Below are 27,722 nucleotides of genomic sequence, written 5' to 3' on the forward strand. Positions count from 1 at the left end.
TGAATATCGTGGTTTTAATGCTTTATAACATTTATTACATTAAACTTACAGTTACAAATTATATGTCAAATGAAAGAGCAACTCAAACAGTTTTATCAAGAACCTTATAAATGTTCACTGGCATAGCGAAGTATGCGGTTGGTTGAACTTCACTGTACCCAAGCGCTGGATAGGCCACAAGGGGCCCATGGCAGGGCTTGCTTTGCATGGTCTCCATGTTCACCCGACCTAACGCCATGCGATTTTTTCCTTTGGGGCTTCATCAAGGATCGTGTGTACATGCCTCCGCTACCAGCAGACCTCCCTGAATTAAGAAACCGGACTGAAGCAGCTGTTTCTACAATCACTGAAGACACACTTATCAACATTTGGGAAGAACTCAGCTATAGACTTGATGTGTGCTGTGTGACGAATGGTGCTCACACTGAACATTTATAAGGTTGTTGGTAAAACTGTTTGAGTTGCTCTTTCATTTGACATATCATTTATAACTGTAAGTTTAATATGCTAAATATTATAAAGCGTTAAAACCCCAATATTCATTTATAAACAGCCTATATATATATATATATATATATATATATATATATATATATATGGGGTGATAGTAGATAGCATATTGGCATAGCTACAGAGAGCAATCTGTGTCTGCCCTGCTAGATATATATAAAGAGCATTTATACATTTTAATGGTTTTCATATCTTCAACATATGTACAAACATAACTGAGAAATAGAGATGAACTAAAGACATCAAATGAAATATGCTAGTTAAATAATCAGTTTCTTCCTATACTCCAATGTGATTATGAAACATTTGCTCTTCACTCCAGCCTAGAGCAGTTAGTGCTTCATGCCACCAGCTCCAGCAGTCAGCACATAATGGTCTGCAGATTATGAGACATTAATCGAAATCAATTGCAGTTTTTTTAAAAATGAAATACATTGCCAGAAAAAAATTAGTATACTTGGAAAGACTATGACGATTTTGATCCAGTGATAGCATATGCCAGCTGGGGGGATAGTTGATAGCATATTGGCATAGCTACAGAGAGTCATCTGTGTCTGCACTTTAATAGGGAATGCTCACAGCCTGATGTCCCACAGTAGTGCAAATGTGCAAAGCAAGGAGGAAACCATACCACAGAGAAGCACTCATGCTTTCTACACCCAACTGAGCGAGTTTGAAATAGATCAAATTGTGCCTCTCAGAGTGGTGGCATGGTCCTTTCGGAGAATTGCCACACAAGTTGGACATGCTGCGTCGATTGTGCAACGATGCTCGTATCAGTAGCCACGTGATCATTCTCACTACTGTAGGCAGACGAGATTCTGGACGTCCCCACAGAACAGATGCCCACCAGGATCGTCTTATTATGAGAGCAGCAATGGCAGACTGTACAGCTGCCATAGCACAGATAAGAGGGCTTGTGAGCGCCGACATATCAACACGAAATGTTGAGAACTGGTTGTTACCAGTGTGACTACAGACATACACACGAAACTGTGGCAAACAAGGTGTTAGCAGTGGGACTGCAGCCACACACACTTCCAGCCCGTCTTCCACTCACGCCACAGCATCGACGTGCACGGCTCGACTGGTGCCGCCAGAGGATCACTTGGACGATGGAATGGCGCACCGCAATCTTTAGCAATAAAATCTGTTGTACGACATAGACCTGGTGAGCACTTCCTGGACAGTGAATTCGTCCAAGATACACTGGCCCCACTCAAGGCATTATGAAGGTGCAATAAGCTACAATTCTTCTTCGCCTTTAGTGTTTCTGAGGGGGGGGGGGGGGCGCTAAAGAGTTATTCCAACAAGATAGTGAGCGCGCGCGCGCGCACACACACACACACACACACACACACACACACACACACACAGCTCCCCTGGGCCGCACGATTTCTGGACTTGTCTCCAATCGAGCACATGTGGGATGTGACGAGATAAGAAGTGACTCATGCGACTCTTCAACGAACAACTCTTACAGAACTATCTGAAGAGGTCGAGCAGGCGTGGTGTTACATATACCAGGAATGTATTCATCATTTGTACGATCGACTGGATGCTAGAGTCAGTGGTTGCCGTGGTGGCTGTGGAGGCTGCAACATGTACTAATATGCGTGTTTCAGCATGGGTCTATACTTTGTACCTCAGAACCTCTTGTGCTAGTGACATGTAAATGTAATCATTTCGTATACTCCAATATGTACTGCTGCACCAATAAATCTTAAGTGAACTGGAAGTGTCTAAAAGGACTTATTAATATTCTTTTCTGGCAGTGTATTTTATGTGGTGGAGACTGTTTTTATTATATTTTTAATTCTGAATAGTTCTCGGTTATTCAGTCGGGTGGTGTCGTCTAAAAGGCCAGATATTACGGCAAGTCGACTTCTTGCCATCTTCAGGCGTTCCTGGTGACTGAATGATAACTTTTTTTTTTACATACATTACTGAACAGGCCCAATCACCTTAGCTGATTTTCAATGTATTGGTATGTATGTTGGTGCTGAACACAGGTTATTTGGCATTTGAAGAAATGTCCGTGATTTTATTCGAACTTGGAATTCCCAAGCCAGCCACCACGAGGTTCAAATGGTGCAAACGGCTCTGAGCACTATGGGACTTAACATCTGAGGTCATCAGTCACCTAGAACTTAGAACTACTTAAAACTAACTAACCTAAGGACATCACACACATCCATGCTGGAGGCAGCATTCGAACCTGCGACCGTAGCGGTCGCGCGGTTCCAGACGGAAGCGCCTAGAATCGCTTAGCCACAGCGGCCAGCCCGCCTCTAGGTGGGGCTCTGCGCCAGTATGGGGTTGCTTTACACTTGCAAGTATGGGCATATTTCGGAAGCGATTGTTGGACCCATTCACAGATGCTGCCCATCTGGCCCTGTATGCTTTTCTTGATTCTGTCGTTCATCCCAGCAGCCCAGTGCGGTATGGGTGAGGAAGCAGGTGTCTCTGGTGTGGCAGCCCCTACCATTGCCTGAGGGGAGACCTGGCTGGTATTGAATGTGTACAGGATTCCATCTGTACGCTGTTCTACAGGTATCGTGGGCTCCATCTGAATGGCTTGTCTTTCTAGCACTGCCTTCCTGGGTATCGCGTCGCGTGAGGCGAGTTGTAGCTCTGTGGTGCGGTCGTCTGGCGGCGGATGACCTGTTGGCTTTTGGGGCGGCAGGTGCGGCCGCATCCGTGGGCTCCTTTGCAGCATCCCTGTCAGTTCGTTGCGATTTAGCGGTATCTGAGGTTACTGGCTGCATTCTTCTACTATCCCCAGGTTCTGTCTTCCTTCAAATGACAACGGTGTGTGGTGCTATCGCGATGGTTGTGGGAGGGATCAGTTGGAGGGTTTCCTCCACGGCTGCCGTCAGGACAGCTACGTACTGCTTCGACAGTAGTCAGATTCTTTCCGCCATCCTCTTGCAGATTGCTGCGTACTCTGTCGACTTGTTGGCGTCCCCTGGTTGGGTAGCAGGTGCTCATTGTCTTCTTGGTGGAGCAGGGATGGGAGGTTCAGTCGTGTGGTCCTTCTTTCCGCGCCTGCGTTTTGGCTTCTTTTCGTGGCGACAATCCATTAAGTGAGGGCAGCCCCGAAAGCTAGCCACATGGTTGCCGCCGCAGTTGACATATGTTAGTGCAGTGACATTTGGACAGGAGCATGTGGTCCTTACATGAGTTTGTGAACATTTTGCACGCACCTCAGCGTTTCAGCAATATTTGCCACATGACCCAGCTGCTGGCAGCAGAAGCCTTGCTCAGTCCTTTCCAGCAACGATGGTGCGACTTCGACCTCTAATCACGCCAGCCTCCAGACATGAATGATGTCTTTGTTCTTCTTGTGCCAGGCTGAGCCGACAAACTGGTTGACCGGCGGCCATTCCCTGTTTATCACCTGATGCAGGTCTATGACTCAGTAGAACCCGTGTCGTCACAAGCCAGTGGTAGGCCATGCAAAGTCGCCTTCACAGTCTCGCGCCTTCTGAGATCCCTGGGTACAGTCTCTGTGACAAGGTGTTCAGTCAGAAACTCCTTGGCGTCGTCATGTACTTATTGAGATGCAAAGGACAACGTCAGTAAACTCCCATTGTTCCTCGCCTTGCACATTAATCTCCTCGTATGACTTTGGCGATGGCGGCGTCTAGTTCTTCCTACGACTTATACCCTGCGCATTTTCCAAGAGTGCCGGAGGCAGGGCAATAACACAGTTTTTGGATTCGTCTGAGGTGAGTTAACGAGTGGTGGAGGCACTTGTCTCTCCTTCTTGCATCTGGATTTTCTCTAAGTATATCGAGATGATCATGCTGGCTGTGGCCGTATGGGACACATTTTCCTGGCCTGTAATCATCTTGACCTGTCATTTGCATCGGCGTTGCCTATGCCTCTTATTGTCTGGCATAGGCACTAGTAGAAACATGATATTTTGCTTTTAAAGACAGTTTTCTCGATCAGAGTAACTCGAAATACGAGAGCTATACCAGACCACCTAGTTCAGCATACATGCGACAGATGGCGCTGAATGCAGGGGTCGACGACAGGGTCGGCAAGCGCTACACCTGTGGTAATGCTGACGGCGGTGATGACTATGTCAGTGAAGACACTGTCATCGACAGCCCTGCCTGGCCATGATATGACCATTCTGCTTTCGCATCTCAAAAAAGACACACAGCCTCAGATGTCTTCAGCACCGACGATCGGATGAAGCCAGTGATACTGCTGCCAGTGCGAGTGATATTTTTTTCTCCAGCGCATTTCATTCTTTTCTCTTACAGAGGAAGGCTGTCTTAACTAGTGATACATAGTCGCACTTTCCCAGCCAATGTCTTAAACTAAGATCGTTCTGTTTCCATCTTTATTTTGTTTGTGATTATGCCAAGAGGAATTATTTTTGGGAGGGGGTAGGGAATATTTGGTAGCGTCTCGCAATTGGAGCGCTTGCCGGCCCTGTCGTCGACCCCTGCATTGTAGTAGGAGTTTCAAGGGGTAGTTCAGTCATTCAACTTGCAGCTGCAGGGAAAATTCCAAAACCCTTGGCCAGAACTGTTGGTGGCTTCACCTTGTTTTGTAGTGCTTTTTTTTTCCAAGGGTCATCACCTTGGGTCAGTGAAGTCTTCTTCTTGGTGGTGAGTTTTTGACACTGGGCGTTGACCTTCTCCACATAGTGGCGGTAGAACAGCCAGTTACGTTGCCATTTGTAGTCCTGTTCGTCTTCGTTTGGGATAGACCTTTCCTGCCATTCTGTGTTTATTACTTAATTACAGCTGTTGAAGAATTCGATGGTTTGCACTACTTGGTCAGTTCTTTCTGTTCAGATGACTGAGATTCTGTCTTTTCTGTTGATCTCTGGCATTTGTGTTGTGCATTTGCTCATCATCGGCTTCTTGCTCTATGATCTAGCAGGGCAGGTCTGCATCTCTCAGTGTTGCAGCATGAGGCCACCATGCGCCCATCTGCACCACTTTTGCATCTAATTATGGCCGACAATACTAGATATCTCTCAGCAGGAAGCAGGCCGCTTGCATTCCCGTATGGAGCGTCATACTAAAGTGAGAGTCAGCCTCTTACAGAGCGGCGTCGATGTCGGCACGTGTATCGTCCTTCTCACAGCCTGTTGGTGTGCCATTTTCTGCGACTGCAGTGCCTTAGACTTCTCGGCGATCTGGTGCTCACTGCCTTCATTCTACAGTGTCCTGCTGGTTACTCCCTCCACCATCCTCACCGACGTTGGGGGCAGCTGACCGTGCAGGAAGGGGACCACTTCCGTCTCGCCTCTGGTCTGCTCTATGGGTGAAGTTGCGTCCTTGCTGCATCTTCACCTCCTTCGACGCCTCTTTTTGACGTGGTCGGTGCGTGCCGAACTCGCCTGGAACGTCTTCTTCGTCGCTTGGAACGTCATCCACTGTTGCATTTCGCTGGCGTGGTTTCGGCCAGCAAAGACTCTGCAGCCACACCATCTTGCGACATGTGAACTACCACAGTGGGGGCATGCCAGTTGGTCTTATTTCCTCTCGGAAAGCTGGACTGTCGTGCTTGACAGACCACTCGGCACACACTGGCTGATTGCAGCAGTATTTTGCTACATACTCCTCTTCTTGGTACTTATAGCACTGCGACTAAGTGACGAGTCCCACCGGGAGAGGCTCCACTTTCACGTCAAAGCTCATGACCTTGTTCAGTTCATAGACCAGTTTGGCTTCCTTTCTTCTTTTCTGGATCTCAGCTATGTCTACAGCCAAGACAATAACAAGCGTGGCAGCTTCTTCTTTTGGCAGTCCTGCTGTAGGTTTTTTTTTATCCAGACATGTTTTTCTCCTTATTGGTTCTGTTATGTAGACTGACAGCCACTTCTCTGAACCCAGCAGGTAGCGTACCTCCGCAGACTGTGTGTCTATTTCAAAGCCATGGTATTCCTCTGAAGAGCGCCTTGATTGCTGCCATTTTCTTCTTTGGTTGCACCTTCTCTCGTCCTAGAACAATGTATTGGCTGCAGAGAGGCTTGAGAGCCTCATAGTCAGCGCAGAGTCCATTCGAACCTCTAGTAGAGCGTCATTGTCAAGGCATTTGATGATGATGTTTTATTTCACAATGTCTTTGAGTGCGCAACAGAATCCCAACTAGTCTTCAGCCTGATACCGGACAAATATAGGTGGTGTCAAAGCATCTCAGTCACACATGGTCTGCTCTCTGACTGTGTGGCAGTCGGTCTTCGTCCATCTTATCACAGCTGGCAGAGTTAACGATTATGAGGTGGTTGCTGTCAGTGCTACCCAGTTCTTGTTGCAAGATTTTTATCCTCAGCCAGCTCCTCGGGCCACATCGCTGCTGTGCCTCCAGTCACAGTTGCCCTCTTCGGGTTCCCACATCCCTGTTTTCTCATAGAGTGTGCACACTGACACAACAGCTTGCTTCCACTGTTAAAACAACAAACACAATGGGTTTTCCAGGTGCATGCAACCCACGAGCTACCTGCTCGGTGCTGCCTTTATTTCCTCTCTCCCCTTCCCCTTGCAGCATCTCCACTCGGCGCCCCCGGATACAGACCTAGTGCGATGATGAGGGAATGCAGTGTTGGGCGTCGACCCGTTTGCAAATAACACGTGTTCCATGTTCGAAGACCTTCTTCTTTTTCAGGAAACAACACGGTGCACAACTGACAAAGTGTGGCTTAACGATCCACACGTCATGCAACTAGTATTAAATAAGTAAGGAATTTTACTCACCATGAAACTCTGTAACAGAAGAATTTACAGTATCCTCCAGATAGATTTAATATACTAAATAACACTTAAATATGCACAACTCGTATAATTTACAAAAGCTACACAAAACAGAACCTCACGTCTCTCAACAATAAAACAGTAGCCAGTCCCACAAACTGCTTATGGCAGTTTCTAGAGCCCGTTCCTTCACGTGATTCTAAAATCAGTCGCGAGACTGAAACACTGACCAGGAAACATCAAGTGTTCCTAGATACACTATCCTCCTTCATGTGATTCTAAAATCAGTCGCTAGATTGAAACACTGATTAGGAAACATCATATGTTCCTAGGCACACTATCCTCCAGGTACAACAACTCCCCCACTCTGTAAGAGGCAGAGAAAAGGCCCTTCCTCGTCCCGGCATACTTTTCACCACCAGCTCGTCGTTTACTTACAGTGCAGGCGTCGTAGTGCTTGTTATTCTTGAAACGAATTGCACAGATCTGCGTAGGGTGGACGTTGTAATTGATGTCATGCCACACGGACTCACACAGCCACTGCTGCCATATGTGTATGTCCACTTTGCGCAGGCCATCTTGAATCTGTCCAAAGTACTGTGAAAAAAGAACAGTCTTTTCTTACACTAGAGTTACGCTAGTATGTTCCAGTTTTCAAAACCCAGTATTTAAGCACAAAAATGTATGATGTGAATCTTCTATAATAGGCCCACCATTAGAAGAGCTCAATATTTTAACACAACATAGAAATAAATAATAAGAACATCATAAATTACAATCTAATTTAAATTAGGACTCATCTCACATTTAAGGTCTGAAGCTGCAATATTGTTGTATCTCTGCAGAGAGTGCTCCACACTCCACAGTGACAGAAAATAGCTTTAAAATCTATCACTGACACTTCATGTATGTAATACTTGTATATAATTTCTCTAAGTATAGGAAGTAGCTGTTTCTAATTTTTATTAGAATCAGAGTTAGGTGAATGTTTTCGAAACAGGACGAACGTTTTGCATCCAGAAACAATTTGAAACATAGGAAGTAATTTCAAAAGTTATTGAACTCATTGAAATAGTTTTTATTTTCGTTGAGTACCAAAATATCTTCCTCGGCGACTGGGTGCTCTTAAATTTCATACCGCATTTCATACCAGATTTTTTTGGTCAGTATTTAACCCACATTTGTATGAAGTTTAAAGTCTTACCTCCTACAGTAACCACGTACAAATTATTAAATTCAAACGTGGCATAGATTTTTTCTGTAAAGTCTGCAGACATGTCTAAAGTCTGTTCTTAATTTCATTTAGCGCCTGAGTTGCACTTTCTCCTTGAGAAATTTTCTCATTGAAGGGCAGGGTGGAGAAATTAGAGAAATTTTCGCTCCCAGAAAGTATCCTATTTGAGAAATACCAGGCGCAGTGCTTTGAGCAGAGGAAGTAACGACACAGAGTGAGATAACAATGTCAGTGGCATAATGTTAACGGAAGTAGTCCAGTCAGTTCGCTGTAAAATGCCAGCAAATTTAAACAATACCGCAAAGTAGCCGATGACAAGGGAGTTGCAATAGTACCGCTATTTCACCATTGGTTGGGAATGTTGCATCTACATGTGCAAGCTGGCCGGAGTGCCGGCCGGTGTGGCCGAGCGGTTCTAGGTGCGTCAGTCAGGAACCGCGCGACCGCTACAATTGCAGGTTCGAATCCTGCCTCGGGCATGGATGTGTGTGATGTCCTTAGGTTAGTTAGGTTTACGTAATTCTCAGTTCTAGAGGACTGATGACCTCAGATGTTAAATCCCATAGTGCTCAGAGCCATTTTTTGAACCGGCTGGAGTGGGCGAGCGGTTCTAGGCGCTACAGTCTGGAACCGCGCGACCGCTACGGTCGCAGGTTCGAATCCTGCCTCGGGCATGGATATGTGGGATGTCCTTAGGTTAGTTAGGTTTAAGTAGTTGTAAGTTCTAGGACCCGTGGTCTACGGGTAGCGTCTTTGATTCATAATCAAAACGTCTTCGGTCCCGGGTTCGATCCCCGCCACTGCCTAAATTTCGATAAATAATCAGCATTGGCGGCCAAAGACTTCCGGCATAAGAAGTCAGCCTCATTCTGCCAACGGCCTTGTCAAAGAGGGCGGAGGAGCGGATAGAGGTTCAGGGCACTCTCTTGTCCTAGGGGTGGGAAATTGCCCCTAAAGGCGGAAGAACAGCAATGATCATGACATGAGGATGCAGAAGGCAATGGAAACCACTGCATTAAAGACACTTAACGTGTATCCACAGGACATGTGGCCTGTATTTGAAGAAGTGTCATGATGATCTCTCCATTGGCAAAAGATTCCGGAATAGTCCCCCATTCGGATCTCCGGGAGGGGACTGCCAAGGGGGAGGTTACCATGAGAAAAAAAGGATAACGTTCTACGAGTCGGGGCGTGGAATGTCAGAAGCTTGAACGTGGTAGGGAAACTAGAAAATCTGAAAAGGGAAATGCAAAGGCTCAATCTAGATATAGCAGGGGTCAGTGAAGTGAAGTGGAAGGAAGACAAGAATTTCTGGTCAGATGAGTATCGGGTAATATCAACAGCAGCAGAAAATGGTATAACAGGTGTAGGATTCGTTATGAATAGCTAGGTAGGGCAGAGGGTGTGTTACTGTGAACAGTTCAGTGACCGGGTTGTCCTAATCAGAATCGACAGCAGACCAACACCGACAGCGATAGTTCAGATACACATGCCGACGTCGCAAGCTGAAGATGAACAGATAGAGAAAGTGTATGAGGATACTGAAAGGGTAATGCAGTATGTAAAGGGGGACGAAAATCTAATAGTCATGGGCGACTGGAATGCAGTTGTAGGGGAAGGAATAGAAGAAAAGGTTACAGGAGAATATGGGCTTGGGACAAGGAATGAAAGAGGAGAAAGACTAATTGAGTTCTGTAACAAGTTTCAGCTAGTAATAGCGAATACCCTGTTCAAGAATCACAAGAGGAGGAGGTATACTTGGAAAAGGCCGGGAGATACGGAAATATTTCAATTAGATTACATCATGGTCAGAAAGAGATTCCGAAATCAGATACTGGATTGTAAGGCGTACCCAGGAGCAGATACAGAATCAGATCACAATATAGTAGTGATGAAAAGTAGGCTGAAGTTCAAGACATTAGTCAGGAAGAATCAATACTCAAAGAAGTGGGATACGGAAGTACTATGGAATGACGAGATACGTTTGAAGTTCTCTAACGCTGTAGATACAGCAATAAGGAATAGCGCAGTAGGCAGTACAGTTGAAGAGGAATGGACATCTCTAAAAAGGGCCATCACAGAAGTTGGGAAGGAAAACATAGGTACAAAGAAGGTAGCTGCGAAGAAACCATGGGTAACAGAAGAAATACTTCAGTTGATTGATGAAAGGAGGAAGTACAAACACGTTCCGGGAAAATCAGGAATACAGAAATACAAGTCGCTGAAGAATGAAATAAATAGGAAGTGCAGGGAAGCTAAGACGAAATGGCTGCAGGAAAAATGTGAAGACATCGAAAAAGATATGATTGTCGGAAGGACAGACTCAGCATACAGGAAAGTCAAAACAACCTTTGGTGACATTAAAAGCAACGGTGGTAACATTAAGAGTGCAACGGGAATTCCACTGTTAAATGCAGAGGAGAGAGCAGATAGGTGGAAAGAATACATCGAAAACCTCTATGAGGGTGAAGATTTGTCTGATGTAATAGAAGAAGAAACAGGAGTCGATTTAGAAGAGATAGGGGATCCAGTATTAGAATCGGAATTTAAAAGAGCTTTGGAGGACTTACGGTCAAATAAGGCAGAAGGGATAGATAACATTCCATCAGAATTTCTAAAATCATTGGGGGAAGTGGCTACAAAACGACTATTCACGTTGGTGTGTAGAATATATGAGTCTGGCGATATACCATCTGACTTTCGGAAAAGCATCATCCACACAATTCCGAAGACGGCAAGAGCTGACAAGTGCGAGAATTATCGCACAATCAGCTTAACAGCTCATGCATCTAAGCTGCTTACAAGAATAATATACAGAAGAATGGAAAAGAAAATTGAGAATGCGCTAGGTGACGATCAGTTTGGCTTTAGGGAAAGTAAAGGGGCGAGAGAGGCAATTCTGACGTTACGGCTAATAATGGAAGCAAGGCTGAAGAAAAATCAAGACACTTTCATAGGATTTGTCGACCTGGAAAAAGCGTTCGAAAATATAAAATGGTGCAAGCTGTTCGAGATTCTGATGCTATAGGGAGAGACAGGATCATGTACAATATGTACAACAACCAAGAGGGAATAATAAGAGTGGACCATCAAGAACGAAGTGCTCGTATTAAGAAGGGTGTAAGACAAGGCTGTAGCCTTTCGCCCCTACTCGTCAATCTGTACATCGAGGAAGCAATGATGGAAATAAAAGAAAGGTTCAGGAGTGGAATTAAAATACAAGGTGAAAGGATATCAATGATACGATTCGCTGATGACATTGCTATCCTGAGTGAAAGTGAAGAGGAATTAAATGATATGCTGAACGGAATGAACAGTCTAATGAGTACACAGTATGGTTTGAGAGTAAATTGGAGAAAGCCGAAGATAATGAGAAGTAGTAGAAATGAGAACAGCGAGAAACTTAACATCAGGGTTGATGGTCACGAAGTCAATGAAGTTACGAAATTCTGCTAGCTAGGCAGTAAAATAACCAATGACGGACGGAGCAAGGAGGACATCGAAAGCAGACTCACTATGGCAAAAAAGGCATTTCTGGCCAAGAGAAGTCTACTAATATCAAATACCAGCCTTAATTTGAGGAAGAAATTTCTGAGGATGTACGTCTGGAGTACATCATTGTATGGTAGTGAAACATGGACTGTGGGAAAACCGGAACAGAAGAGAATCGAAGCATTTGAGATGTGGTGCTATAGACGAATGTTGAAAATTAGGTGGACTGATAAGGTAAAGAATGAGGAGGTTCTACGCAGAATCGGAGAGGAAAGGAATATGTGGAAAACACTGATAAGGAGAAGGGACAGGATGATAGGACATCTTCTAAGACATGAGGGAATGACTTCCATGGTACTTGAGGGAGCTGTAGAGGGCAAAAACTGTAGAGGAAGACAGAGATTGGAATACGTCAAGCAAATAATTGAGGACGTAGGTTGCAAGTGCTACTCTGAAATGAAGAGGTTAGCACAGGAAAGGAATTCGTGGCGGGCCGCATCAAACCAGTCAGTAGACTGATGACAAAAAAAAAAGTTCTAGTTGAATGATGACCTCAGAAGTTAAGTCTCATAGTGCTCAGAGCCATTTGAACCATTTTGAAACTACATGTGTAAGGTGGTAGGGGGGGGTGTGGGGGGGGGGGGGGGGGGTGTTCAAACTTAGTTCTGGCCATCGACTTTTACATTTTCATCTTTTCTAATTTTTCTCAAGTTGCTCTCAGAAAATTACAGGTAACTCCTTCTCCACCATGTACGAACTACACGGTAATGGTCGCCGTAGCCCTGCCGTTCAGTGCTTTAATGATGTCTTTAGTAATAATCATAGGCCGTATAACTGCTCATCGATGTATATATCTACACTACTTTCTTTCTGCAGGACACATGTCAAAATGACAAGAAAGCTTCTGTTCGACTCTTCTGAAGTACGAAAGAAGAAGCTTGGCTAATGTAACTATGCTTCTGAAGCTTCAGTTGCACCCACCAACCTTTTCTAATCGAAAATAGTATTAGCTTCCGCTGAGTTCCGTTTTCTGTAATGCACTATAACTTGTCCACGGTGTCACTTCGATATCATTCGTGGGGTGCGAATATTTTTCTTAATTTATGGCCAAGTTTGAGCTTGACGTCCTACAATATACACTCCTGGAAATTGAAATAAGAACACCGTGAATTCATTGTCCCAGGAAGGGGAAACTTTATTGACACATTCCTGGGGTCAGATACATCACATGATCACACTGACAGAACCACAGGCACATAGACACAGGCAACAGAGCATGCACAATGTCGGCACTAGTACAGTGTATATCCACCTTTCGCAGCAATGCAGGCTGCTATTCTCCCATGGAGACGATCGTAGAGATGCTGGATGTAGTCCTGTGGAACGGCTTGCCATGCCATTTCCACCTGGCGCCTCAGTTGGACCAGCGTTCGTGCTGGACGTGCAGACCGCGTGAGACGACGCTTCATCCAGTCCCAAACATGCTCAATGGGGGACAGATCCGGAGATCTTGCTGGCCAGTGTAGTTGACTTACACCTTCTAGAGCACGTTGGGTGGCACGGGATACATGCGGACGTACATTGTCCTGTTGGAACAGTAAGTTCCCTTGCCGGTCTAGGAATGGTAGAACGATGGGTTCGATGACGGTTTGGATGTACCGTGCACTATTCAGTGTCCCCTCGACGATCACCAGTGGTGTACGGCCATTGTAGGAGATCGCTCCCCACCCCATGATGCCGGGTGTTGGCCCTATGTGCCTCGGTCGTATGCAGTCGTGATTGTGGCGCTCACCTGCACGGTCCCAAACACGCATACGACCATCATTGGCACCAAGGCAGAAGCGACTCTCATCGCTGAAGACGACACGTCTCCATTCGTCCCTCCATTCACGCCTGTCGCGACACCACTGGAGGCGGGCTGCACGATGTTGGGGCGTGAGCGGAAGACGGCCTAACGGTGTGCGGGACCGTAGCCCAGATTCATGGAGACGGTTGCGAATGGTCCTCGCCGATACCCCAGGAGCAACAGTGTCCCTAATTTGCTGGGAAGTGGCGGTGTGGTCCCCTACGGCACTGCGTAGGATCCTACGGTCTTGGCGTGCATCCGTGCGTCGCTGCGGTCCGGTCCCAGGTCGACGGGCACGTGCACCTTTCGCCGACCACTGGCGACAACATCGATGTACTGTGGAGACCTCACGCCCCACGTGTTGAGCAATTCGGCGGTACGTCCACCCGGCCTCCCGCATGCCCACAATACGCCCTCGCTCAAAGTCCGTCAACTGCACATACGGTTCACGTCCACGCTGTCGCGGCATGCTACCAGTGTTAAAGACTGCGATGGAGCTCCGTATGCCACGGCAAACTGGCTGACACTGACGGCGGCGGTGCACAAATGCTGCGCAGCTAGCGCCATTCGACGGCCAACACCGCGGTTCCTGGTGTGTCCGCTGTGCCGTGCGTGTGATCATTGCTTGTACAGCCCTCTCGCAGTGTCCGGAGCAAGTATGGTGGGTCTGACACACCGGTGTCAATGTGTTCTTTTTTCCATTTCCAGGAGTGTATGTTAATGAAATAAATTCAGTCACTTGAAAATGGCATAAAAGACAGAAACATGGGTCGTAATTAAATAATGAACAATGCAGCCAACTGGCGGTGTGTTCATTTCTTTAAACAAAAGTTGCTTATGAAATATAGACCTGCTCTATTTTGGTGGCAAGCACGGTTGAAGTTCAGTTTCTCGAATAAGCTATGTTTCTATAATACCTCATTGTTAACAGTGGTTACAATGGTATTCGTCTACTTAGGATAGATGCTTTGTTCTTTGACAGCAAAATTTCAACATCCAACGCTCTACACTTTTTCTGTGGAACTGATTCCCAGTCATTCAGCTGGCATCATCAGTCTTTTACCAAAGTATTTTAAATCTGCATTCTTTGCAGATACCTGCACATAGAGTGGACAAAATCATTTTTGTATATTTGAGACATCACTGACAAACCTATTACACACATCCCGTCTATGTGACGAAGACGTATTCACATGACTGAGGGATACTCGTAATGATCTAACTGAAGGAGGTAAACGCACTGGCGAAAAAAAAATCGCAACACCAAAATATAATTAATGTAGAGAAATAATATTTCTGGAATACATTTCTCTAGTTAACATACTTAAGTGATTTACATAGCAAGATCACAGGTTAACATAAGCGCGAGATAAACCATTACAAATGTGAAATGCCGGTACATTAGTAACTGGTTTAAACACCAGAATGTTGAATGCAAGCGTGCAAAGGTGCATGCATTGTGTTTCACAGGCGACGGATGTCAGTATATGGGACGAATTTCCATGACTGTTGCACTTCGTCAGTGAATACAAGGACGCTTAAAGCTGTTTATGGATGAGGCTGGAGTTGTCATCCAATGATGTCCCTTATGTGCTCGATCGTAGAAAGATCAGGTGATCGAGCAGGACAAGGCAACATGTCGACGCTGTAGAGCATGCTGGGTTACAACAGCTGTCTGCGGACGAGCGTTATTCTGTTGTAAAACACCCCCTGGAATGTTCTTCATAAATGGCAACACAACTACTCGAATGACCAGACTGACGTAAGTGCAATAAGGGTGCTGTACAACAACCAAGAGGGAATAATAAGAGTGGACCATCAAGAACGAAGTGCTCGTATTAAGAAGGGTGTAAGACAAGGCTGTAGCCTTTCGCCCCTACTCGTCAATCTGTACATCGAGGAAGGAATGATGGAAATAAAAGAAAGGTTCAGGAGTGGAATTAAAATACAAGGTGAAAGGATATCAATGATACGATTCGCTGATGACATTGCTATCCTGAGTGAAAGTGAAGAGGAATTAAATGATATGCTGAACGGAATGAACAGTCTAATGAGTACACAGTATGGTTTGAGAAATTGCACCCCAGACCATAACTCCAGGTGTAGGTCCAGTATATCCAGCATGCAGATAGGTTGGTTGGAGGCTCTCAATTGCCTTCCTTTTAACCAACCTTCTATCATCACTGGCACTAAGATAGAACCAGCTTTCATCAGAAAGCACAACTAACCTCCACCCTGCCCTTTCTATGAGATCTCACTTGACACCATTCTAGTCGCAAATGGAGGTGCTCAGGGGCCAGTGGAATGCCCGATACAGATTATCTGGCTCGGAACTGTTCTTGAAGTATTCGATTCGTAACAGTTCGTTGTATCACTGTGGTACCAAATTCTGCACAAATTGCTGCAGCAGATGCACTATGATGCGTAAGAAACATACGCTGAACACGATAGTCTTCCCACGTGGCCGCTGAAGCCTGGTCGTCTTGCGACCAAACATTCTCGTGACCGTCGCTACCAACAACCAAGTACAATAGACACATTCCTGCCAAGTCTTTCTGCAATTTCGAGTGCGGCTGGTCGCGGCGGAGGTTCGAGTCCTCCCTCGGGCATAGGTGTGTGTGTTCGTCCTTCGGATAATTTAGGTTAAGTAGTGTGTAAGCTTAGGGACTGATGACCTTAGCAGTTAAGTCCCATAAAATTTCACACACATTTGAACACTTGCAATATCGAAGAAGAAACATCCAGCTTCTCATAGCCCTATTACGCGGCCTCTCTCAGGCTCAGTGAGATGTTGATAATGGCTTCTTTGTCGTCTTGAAGGCATTCGTTCCTAACATCATCTCACCATGTCCAGTCTCAAAGGTAACTAACGCTCACGGCCGTTACAGCATGTGTTTAGAGCAAACTTGATTTGCATCCTCATAGTGGGACCACTAGCGCCTTCTTACGCGACTGAGGCGAAATTTGAATAGACACTATCTTTCAGATGTAGAAACACACCTGCCAACTTTCGTTTATTTTGCACAACTCCTTGCTTCTTCATATTTTTTCCGTCGGATAGCTCTCTGTAGTGAAACTTCCTGGCAGATTAAAGATCGTTGCGTCGAACTGCGCGCCAGTGTAAACAAGTAGGCAACGAAATAAATAATGTAGCGACAACAACACGTACATACAATGGGGAGAGAAATCTGGAGTTTGTCTGATAAAGTACATTAAATACGTCCATAACAGCAAAACCGAAATAACAAAAGAAATTAAAGTTTGAAAAGAGCGAAAAAAGAGTAATAATCAATAGTTCTGGATTCAGGCTAACTGGGTCGCGATGGTGAAAGTCAAACATTAGATATTGCTCATATGACGCGTTTTGGAATTTGTCCATCATCAGATATGCAGGAGCTATTATTGCGCGTAGATACAGTATGAAATGAAATGAGTGTATGGTATCGCTGGCCGGGAGGCCCCATCCTGGGAACTTCAGCCGCTAAGTGCAAGTCTTATTGCAGTCGACGCCACATTGGGCGACGTGTGCCGGTGATGAGGATGAAATGATGATGAGGAGAACACAACACCCAGTCCACGAGCGGAGAAAATCTCCAACCAGGCCGGGAATCGAACCCGGGACCGATTGCAGGTAAGGCAAGCATGTTACCACCCAGCTAAGTATACAGGCAAGTAGATACAGTGTTCCAGTAGTATGTGAAACAAACATTAGCGGACTACTGATAATTGTAATAATCATCGCCTGCCTCCTGTATTACTTTACGTCACATTTGTAAAAATAAGAGTATCAAGACAATAGCCTCAAAAAAAAACGAAAGTAAAACGCTAAATAATGGAAGGCTTCAGGTCTAAAGTGGGTGAAAAATAGAAAAGAATAACACGTTTCGCTGTTTGCCAATGACAAGCTGTAGAATAGATGGTAGATATAAAACTGTCAACGTAAACAATTAATGTCGTCCTATGATTACCACTGATCAGTCAGGATATTAAGACACCTCCTTAATACCTGGTAAGTTCACCTTTGGCATGGATAACAGCGGCGACGCTAGTGGCATCGAAGCAATGAGACCTTGGTAAGTGGCTGGGGGGCGTTGCACCTCATTTGCACAGCCAGTCACCTAATTCCCGTAAATTCCGAGGACGTACACGATGACCTCTGACGCCACTTTCAGTCACATCCCAAATGTGCTCGATCAGGTTAAGATCTGGTGATTTGGGGGAGGGGGCACATCAATTGGAACTCGCCATAGTGTTGCTCGAACGACTGCGTTACATTCCTTGCTTTGTGACAAGGCTCATTATCTTACTGAAAAATGACATTGCCCTCGAGAAACATGATCGTCATGAAGGGTTGTACGTGGTCTGCAACTAGTGTACGATACTGCTTGGCCGTCATGGGGTCTTGCACGAGCTCCACTGGACCCATGGATGCACACATGCATATTCGCCGGAGCATAATGGAGCCACCGGCAGATTATGTCTGTCCTGCAGTATGAGAGTCAAGAAGCTGTTACCCTGGAAGACGACGGACTCGCCCTCTCCTATCGACACGATGAAGAAGATATCGGGTTTCATCAGACCATGCAACACTCTGCCACTGCGCCAACGTCCAGAGCCGATAGTTATGTTCCCATTTCAGTCGCAGGTGCGATGTTGTGGTGTTAACATTGGCACATGCATGGGTCATCGGCTGCGGAGACCCGTCGTTTGGAGTGTTTGGCGCATTGTGTGTTCAGACACACTTGTATTCTGCCCAGCATTAAAGTCTGATGTCACTTCTGTCACAGCTCGCGGCTGTCCTGTTTTACCAGGAAACTGAGAATGTTGGTAACACCCAGAAAAATAAATGAAACTCAGTATTAAAAAGATGGCAGTTACAGTGATGTGTAACGTAAAGAGTGAACTGAAAGTGAACTGTAAGATGTCCACCTGGTTGCCAGATGAGAAAAAGCAGTTTCCTAGGATAGAATGAATTAGAAGTTACCTGTAAGTACCTTTCCATATTATAAAAAACGTGAAGGAATTGTTTTTAAATCTATAACCTAGATGTGAAACCATAATCTATGTGTAAAAATGGACAAATCATGTAATATTTCAGGACACCCACTGAAGATGCCTTATAAAAAAGGCGAAACGAATCTGGGTGCACAAATAAAAATAAAAATTTCGATGTGCAGCATGCAAAAAAGGCATTTTCTTTTAAACAACTGCAATTTATATACAGCTGCTGCGAAAATGACCATTACAAGAAACGTGTTATATAAGCCTTACGAGGCATTTCCAGTTGGTCTCTACCAAAGATTCAGAAGACTACATCTCAACATCCATAAAACCCTGGAACACATAAAGTTCAACAATATTTGTAAATCCAATAACCTTCCACCTAACTATATCCATGTAAAGATTAAAACAGTTCGTCTAGTTCTATAAAAACGAAAGAAACAGCTCAGAAAGTTTGGCTAAAATACGAAATCAAAGCTCTACACTCGAAAAAACAAACTTTATCTCGAAAACTATATAATACAGATGTACAACACGCAAATAACATTAACAATCCTGCTGTTTCTTCTGATCTGGTCAGAAAGGTTGAAAGTTACATTGACACTGTCCTGAAAGAAAATGAAGAAAAGCATAAGAAAAAGATAACACAGCTGATGAGACAACAAACACAACAAAGAAACTTAACAATAAACAACCAAAACACACACACAAATTTTATCCACGTTTGATGAATCTCACAGACACAATACTGAACAATGAAGGAAACGAGCTCTTAGAAAAAGGACTGAAATATAACATGAATACAAAAGTAGATGAAGAATATACAGAAAACCTCATAATACAATAAGAAGCCATTCTAAAGCGAGAGGAGAAAAGTGAAAACAGCAATGTAAACACTGGGCTAACAAGGGAATTGATAAAAAAAAGAAATACTTAAAAATATTACAGATACAAAAACGCAAACTGACATAAAAAGTAAAAACACAAAATCCGAAACACTCATAAAACTCAGAAACAAACTCCAAAATGAAAACATCATTATTACTAAAGCATACAGAGGAAATATAGTAGTCCTTATGCCCAAACAGCAATACATTGACAATGCACAAGAGTTCATTTCACAAAATAATATTCAAAAATTGAAATCAGACCCAACAAACACATTTCAGGCCAAGGTAAAGAATATGTTAAAAATATAGAATACATACTGGATGACAGAGAAAAAGGTAAATTAATACAGAACAATCCTACAGCACCCACTCTCTAATGCCAACCAAAAATCCATAAACCAAATATCTGAGTATGACATATTTTAAACTTAAAAGAAGCTCCCACTTACAAACTTAAAGGAATCATGTTGATATTACTAACAGAAACTTATATAATAGAAGATGACAGCACTACAAGCAGCAATGCACAATTAAGACAACTTATAAACGATATAAAAATCCCACACACAGCTACTCCACTCTCTTTTGACATAGAAAACATGTACTCTAACATTCCAATAGCAGAAACAATAAATATCATAGAACAAAACCTGAAGGTCAACAGCCAACTACCTGATGAACACATCAAAGAAATACACAAGTTTCTGGAACTGATAACTGAACAAAACTAATTTAATATCAATAATGAATACTATTTACAAGAAGATGGGCTACCAATGGGATCACCAGTAGGAAACTTAATTTTCAAAAATGTTATCAAAAAGAATTACAACATACTTTATTGGGTCAGATACATAGATGAGATCCTTTGTTTAATAGATGAACCTCAGGCAAAAATTGACCCGTTTCATACAGTTATAAACACAATACACAGAAAGATAAGATTCACAATGTAAAAAGAACAGAACAACCAATTAAATCTTTTATATACAACTATTAAAAAAGAAAACAATCAGCATAGCTTTGAAATCTATTGTAAACCTGCAACAACTGACACAATCCTACATCAGACTTTTGATCAGCCACACTCACAGAAACAATCAACACTCAGACACATGCTTCGGAGGCTCAACACAGTACCACTCAGCACAGAAAATTACCAGAAAGAACTAGACATCATCACACAAATAGCAACAAAGAATGGGAACAATAGGGATCTAGTCACGAAATTAAACAAAAAAATTAAATAACAAATACAGTCAGTGAACACAGTACATAAAAACCCACAAACAACAGTACAACAAAACACTGTACAAACAGGCACAGAGACAGAACAATAACGACACAAAGAATACAGGAAAACAAGAAAGAAGATTCAAGATGGTACACAATGACATACAAGCAAAAACTCACACATAAAATAACGAACATTTTCAAAAGACAAGGGATAAACATAGCATGCAAAACAGACAATTCAATCCAAAGATACATTCCAAAAGTAACAAAAACCTTAGATATCTACCAAAAAGCAGGAACCTACAACTACAGTACAGCACATGTGATGGAAGGTGTATAGGACAAACCAGCAGAACATTTGACACCTGGCACAAAGAACATATCAGACCATGGAAATATACAATGAACCACTCATCTTTTGCAGAACATTTGACAGAAAACAACCACAAACCTACTACAAGAGAAAATGATATGAAAATAATTAGAATAAATAATGAAAAAATCTCCTAACATTACAAGAAAATTATCATATATACAAAACAAAGGCTGAAAAAAATAACTACTAAACGATCAAGTAAATATGACTAACAACTCACTCCTTCAATAAAATTCTTCAGGGTATCAGACCGCATCGCTTGAAGAAGCCCGCGTCCTGGCGAAACAGCCTCTCACTTTCAAAAGAAAGATTAGAGAGGCGATAGAAATAGCCAAAAGACCCGCCAACATGAATAGAGAGGACGGGTACAAGCTTCCGAGGTCTTGGCTGCCTGCAATAGCAGGGCTACGGAGCGGCGGCAGAGCCGAGGCGGCCCATGCGGACACGCGGAGAGCCACAGTAGTGGTCGCGAGCACACAAAGCAATGGCACGCCGCAGCCGGCTTCTGGGCAGCATGGAAACAGTGTGACGTCACAGCCATCACCTGTTCGCTATTCGTCCGTCTCCTCCAATGGGGTGGATTAATATAAAGACCAATAGAAAACATCTATTTCAGCCAATAACACATAATAAAGGAAACACCAATAAAGCATACCTTTCACCCCTCCTCCTCCTCCTAGTACAGCCAATCAAGTAACGACACGGTTTTCTCGTGCAGCTATTTAAGGAATCCAAGTGTGTTCATTTAGCAGTTAACGTAAGGCCCTGAGGAAGGCTAGCTGCAACGCTGGCCGAAACGTTGGCGCATTTTAAAATTATGACGATGCGGTCTGATACCCTGAAGAATTTTATTGAAGAAGACAACGGCCGCGGAAGCCTACGCTTACATAACAACTCACTGTTTACACTGATTAATCATATAATATACAGAAAACCCAACAAATGATTATACATCTGATTCCTCTCATAAGTACATAGAGGAAAGTATAGTAATAATAATAATTATTATTGTTATTAAGAATAAATAAATGAATAAAAAGTAGTAATAAAAATAAAATAAATAATTTTTATTTTACTAAAAAAAAGTCTGTCTCGCTCTCTAATACACACACACACTCACACACACACACACACATTCACAAAACAGTTGAAAGCAGAAAAGAGAGAATTTTGGTAACACTTAGAAAAAGAAATGCAAACGTCGTGTGGCTAGGGCCTCTCGTCGGGTAGACCGTTCGCCTGGTGCAGGTCTTTCGATTTGACGCCACTTCGGCGACCTGTGCGTCGATGGGGATGAAATGATGATGATTAGGACAACACAACACCCAGTCCCTGAGTGGAGAAAATCTCCGACCCAGCCGGGAATCGAACCTGGGCCCTTAGGATTGACAGTCTGTCACGCTGACCACTCAGCTACCGGGGCGGACAGAAAAAGAAATGAAACTCTGTATTAAAAAGAGGGCAGTTACAGTTATGTGTCAGATGTCCACATGCTTGCCAGATAAGAAAAAGCAGTTTGCGTAAATACAATGAATTAGAAGTTACCTGTAAGTACCTTTCCATTTCATAAAAAAACGTTAAGGAGCTGTTTTTAAATCTATAGCATAGATGTGAAACCATAACCTATGTGTAAAAACGGACAAATCGTGTAGAATTTCAGGGCACCCACTGAAGATGCCTTGTAAAAATTGCGAAACATGTCTGGGTGCATAAATAAAAATAAAAATTTCGATGTGCAGCATGCAAAAAAGGCATTTTCTTTGAAACAATTGCAATTTACAATTATCAGTTCCTTATGTTCATAGATATGTATAAGCCGAAATCCACATAACCGCAACAAGTTGTTAATATGTAACATTAATTTTCAGAAAGGAAGTAAATGAAACCCACTGAAGTGAGCACAGTAAGAGCTGAAACGTGTTTTGGTAAAAAAAAAACGCTAACCACAACTGTGTGGGCCAGTTTTGCGGTTTTTATTCAATAAGATATTTGTGTCCCTCAAACTTTGTGTTCAACACCTGTATTTTATCCTTAGTCATTTATTTAGATAGGGCCCTGTTCCAAGTACAGTGATATTTCTGAGTATCCAATTTTATTGAACTGAAAAACAATTTTCTTTGACTATAGAATGAAATTTTCACTCTGCAGTGGAGTGTGCGCTGATGTGAAACTCCCTATCAGATTAAAACTGTCTGCCAGACCGGGACTCGAAATCGGGACCTTTCTTTTATGGGCAAGTGCTCACGATGGGTCCCCACAGCTTTACATCCACCAGTAGAGTACTTGCTGTGAAAGACAAAGGTCCCAAGTATGGCACACAGTTTTAATCTGCAGGAAGTTTCTTTCACTACAGTTAATAAACATTGTGGAGTAGCAAATTTCATAATTATTCACTGAACGTCGTGTTTGAAGTAGGTCACGCAATTTGCATAAAAGGATAATTAGAGTTTTGCCAAAGCACAATTACGAAGAGAATATATAAAATCTGCAGCCAAAAGACTGTTTTTATTGAAATCTCAGTTCAGTATTACTGTTACCTGAAAAAACTGTTATAATTCGTAATAGTTTCTAGCTAGTAGACTTCATGGCCAGCATAAGAATTAATTATTGTGCGGGTTTGGAAGTAAGAGTGTTTATAACTTCTTACATACGTAATTAATGGTATTTTGACATTGTGCTGTTACCAAAATGTTCAGCATTGTTCTGAGCCTGTTGACAGATTAGTTTATGAGTGCATAAGCCAACTGATGAGCCAGATTTCAATTTCATATTACAACTGCAGCAGTATGAACTGTACTTGTCAATCCCTAACATATTTTTGTAATAATAAGCAACTAGCTACAATTATTCAATCTATATTAGATCTCAGTACTGCATGAAGTATTGGAGCAAAATAGTGTAAAGATGTGAACACTCCTTAAGAAGGCAAATAATAATCAGTAATGTAACACAGTTATCTGAAAACAATTTCAGTGGCAGCATTTTCAACTGATCCAACAGATAAAAGATAGTTAATACTTTCTTTTTATATTTGTCAGTATGCACAGATCCAAATACTTAATAAAGATCAATATTGTCTATAGCAGGCTGCAATGCAATGTTTAATTGTGCAATTAGAGCTTCATGTCGAACTTAGCAGATCTCCACCATAAGCAAACGCTTTACTTGTAATGATCATTTTATATAAATAGCAGGTGGAGGGGGAGAAAGTAAAGGAAAAAGAAGGGACTATTGGTATCAGCTGCATCAAGACTTTTTTTCAGAATCAGTGGCGACAAGTGAAAAATCTCTGAAAGAACAGGCATCACACATTCATGTAGTTGATTGGCCACAATGGGTATTGAATCCACCGCCTTCAGTGTGAAAGAACAGTTACGTCTGACCTGTGGGAATCTCAAAGTAGTGAGCATATAGAACATCAACAGGGACTGCTGATAAGTGGTACTAAGTGGGAATCGGCAATGGCCAGGAAATGTGATGAGATATTCTGCACAACTGTGATAAACACTGTGTCCAGGAGGCACAATAATAAGCCCAGCTGCCACATAAGCAGGGATCCTGATTTTAAATCCCAGTCCAGTACACATATAAAATAAGAACTTCAGTGTACTTTATGTGTGTGGCTTTCATTTTATCCAATTCCAGTCCATAAACACTTTTAATCAAAAGTGAGCTGATATTAGTTAATTTTATTCATTAATTTTAACCAAATTACATCAATAAATTTATCAATTGAAATTATTAATTTTAACTGAATATAAAACATAAAGAAAACTCACACATGAAAAGAAATTAATTTTCTTGAGATTAAATATTAAATACAGGAACTTGTATTTTTAAACCCATTAATTTCTTCATTTTCTTAAATTTTTTTAATTTCTTGCAAAATTCACATTTAGTTTATCTATGTTGTCCATTAAAATATTTATCAATTATATGCTCTTTGATTCCAAAGCTGTCTTACCAACCACCACAATCGTCTTTTAAAACCATAAAACTAAAAAAAATTTGGAAAATTGTTTATCATGATTCTCAACATCAAATATGTATGTAATAATTCACTTCTTCATAGATTTATTAAATAACATATTTGATGTTTGTTTTAAAATATTTTTATGTCTTAATTTTCTAACTCTTCCAAAACTTTAAACATAGCCATATACATACAATAAATACTTTAAGAGAATTAAGAAATGCTAGAAATTTTCTTATTTTTGATATATTCTAGAACACATTTTTTCATTTATTTGAATAGATACTTTAGATGAAAGAGACTTATAAAACAATTTCAATCTAGAATTTCTTGAAAATTTATGCATTTTTTGAATTCATCTTTTCATCATTATTTTTTATATTCTCAATATTTTTAAATGCCAGTAATGTTTTTGAATGTTCTTTATTCCAAATTCATTTTAAAAATTGCTTATAATAATATTTGAAATTTAGGGCTGTGTTTTCCAGAAACAAAGAATTTCATTTTTGTTAAATATATTTCAAAGATGGTAATTTAATCAAGCTTTAAACACTGTTCTGTAACAATCTTTTGAATATTTCTGTGAAGAAAATATATTAATAGATTTATCAATCCTACATATTTTCGATTTGACAACTTCCATTTATATAGAAAAGTATTTCGTAGAAAAAGCAACAGTTAAAAAATGAAAATAATTTTTTTTAGTAAATGGATTGAATCAACAACTTAAAAATTTTGATAAATGAATTTTAATAATAATTGACAAATAACATTTTAATTGTATATTATAACATTATTCTTCGATTCAAAGCTATTATGAGAAATATCAAAACCAATCCATTTTACAAAAGCTGTATCATCTTTTGTTTATATAATTTTTGTATAAGTTAATATCTGGAAATTTTGTCTTTTACAATGCTTATATATAAAAAGTTTGTTTCTCTATCTAAACTATTTACTTTTTATATGTTTGGATTAGAACGAATGACTTTTCCATTTTCGAAAATTTCTGTTGACCAATTAACTACATAGCCTCTTTGAAAAATGCCTATTAATTTCCTGATTCTTACTTTATCGTCTACAAAGCTTAGACTCTTCAAAATTTGTAACATTAACAGTTTGTAATTATCATTCTTGATTTTCTTTGTTTACATGTTTGGTTTAATTTTCATTGTTGAATATTTCATGTTATTATATTCATCAACTTGCTTTTTAACTATATCCATCCATTTATAATTACTGTGTAAGTCAAATTAATATCTTTTCTTTTTTTAAATCCAATTAAATCTATCAAATACAGTGTTTTCATTTCTGTGTAAGTTGAATAATGAGTAATCTTATATTTATACATAAGTTCTCGAAACCTTTAATATAAAATTCTTTTCCATTACGCCTTTGTAAAGTATATCTTTCCTTTAATTTTTTTCAAAACAATGAGCTGTATTTTGATATGTTTTATCCTTAACTGGAATAGCCTGAGTAATTTTTAACATCCATTTATTATGGTTGATAAATATTTTATACCTTATTTATTTTTGAAATTCCTTCAAATTTCTTTGATATGTATCTACAAAATCCAGTGGCCACAAATGATCTATACCAAAAGAAATAATTTTTCTTCTTGTAAAATTTTTACTCACCCATTTATGTAATACATAAATTATTTCTTTTTGAATATTATTATCAGACTTCTCCAGCTCCTACAATACTTTTTAATTAACCTACTTTTGTTAGTTGTACAGACTGAACTAACACTTTCAAATGTTTGTTATAAGTTTGCTGTTATTCTATTTGGATGTATTACATCACTCAATTTTTTACATTTTATATATCAAATATGACTATTTGAAGAATGGTTGTATTTGGAATAAATATTTATATGATTTTAACTAAATAATGAACATCTGGAAAAGTATTTTATTTTCTAAAACATAACTCATATTATCTTGAAAATGTAAATATTTTTATTGACTTCAACTAAATAGACTTCATGTTTCTCACATTACATTAAATTTATAGTTCTCGATTGTTCATTATTATTAAAAAAGCAACCTTGGTAACATATTTTACTTTTGGCAACAATCTTATAATTTTTTTTTATAAACAATCTTACTGATATTTTTAACTCTAACATGACAATTTGTTTCCACTTTTGATTTATTCTCCTCTGCTCATCAACTATATAAGCATACATTTGTTCTCTTGTACCACAAAATTCTACCATTATTTTTCCTTCACATTCATCTTTCACTTCCTAATACTTTTTATTTACTTGAGGTATATTATAAATAGAACTTTCTGAATAATCAAAAGTATCAAAAAATCAATAATTGGTATTATATCTTTATAAAAAATTTAAGTTTTTATACAATGTCACTATCAGTATATTGATAAGAAGTTCATTTTTTGTGCATATTTAACTTTCATAATATTATAATGAAA

General features: G+C 41.2%; 1 protein-coding gene across 1 annotated transcript in view; it reads right to left on the reverse strand.

The window, feature by feature from the left end:
* Positions 1-27,722, reverse strand: part of LOC126456342 (trypsin-like) — a 187,074-nt gene that overhangs the window by 140,508 nt on the left and 18,844 nt on the right. Inside the window, exon 3 of the mRNA XM_050092098.1 lies at positions 7,642-7,829. Within this exon, the coding sequence (XP_049948055.1) occupies positions 7,642-7,829 (188 nt within the window). The remainder of the gene's footprint in view (positions 1-7,641; positions 7,830-27,722) is intronic.

This window comes from Schistocerca serialis, chromosome 1 (assembly GCF_023864345.2).
Source record: "Schistocerca serialis cubense isolate TAMUIC-IGC-003099 chromosome 1, iqSchSeri2.2, whole genome shotgun sequence".
NCBI classification, from domain to species: domain Eukaryota; kingdom Metazoa; phylum Arthropoda; class Insecta; order Orthoptera; family Acrididae; genus Schistocerca; species Schistocerca serialis.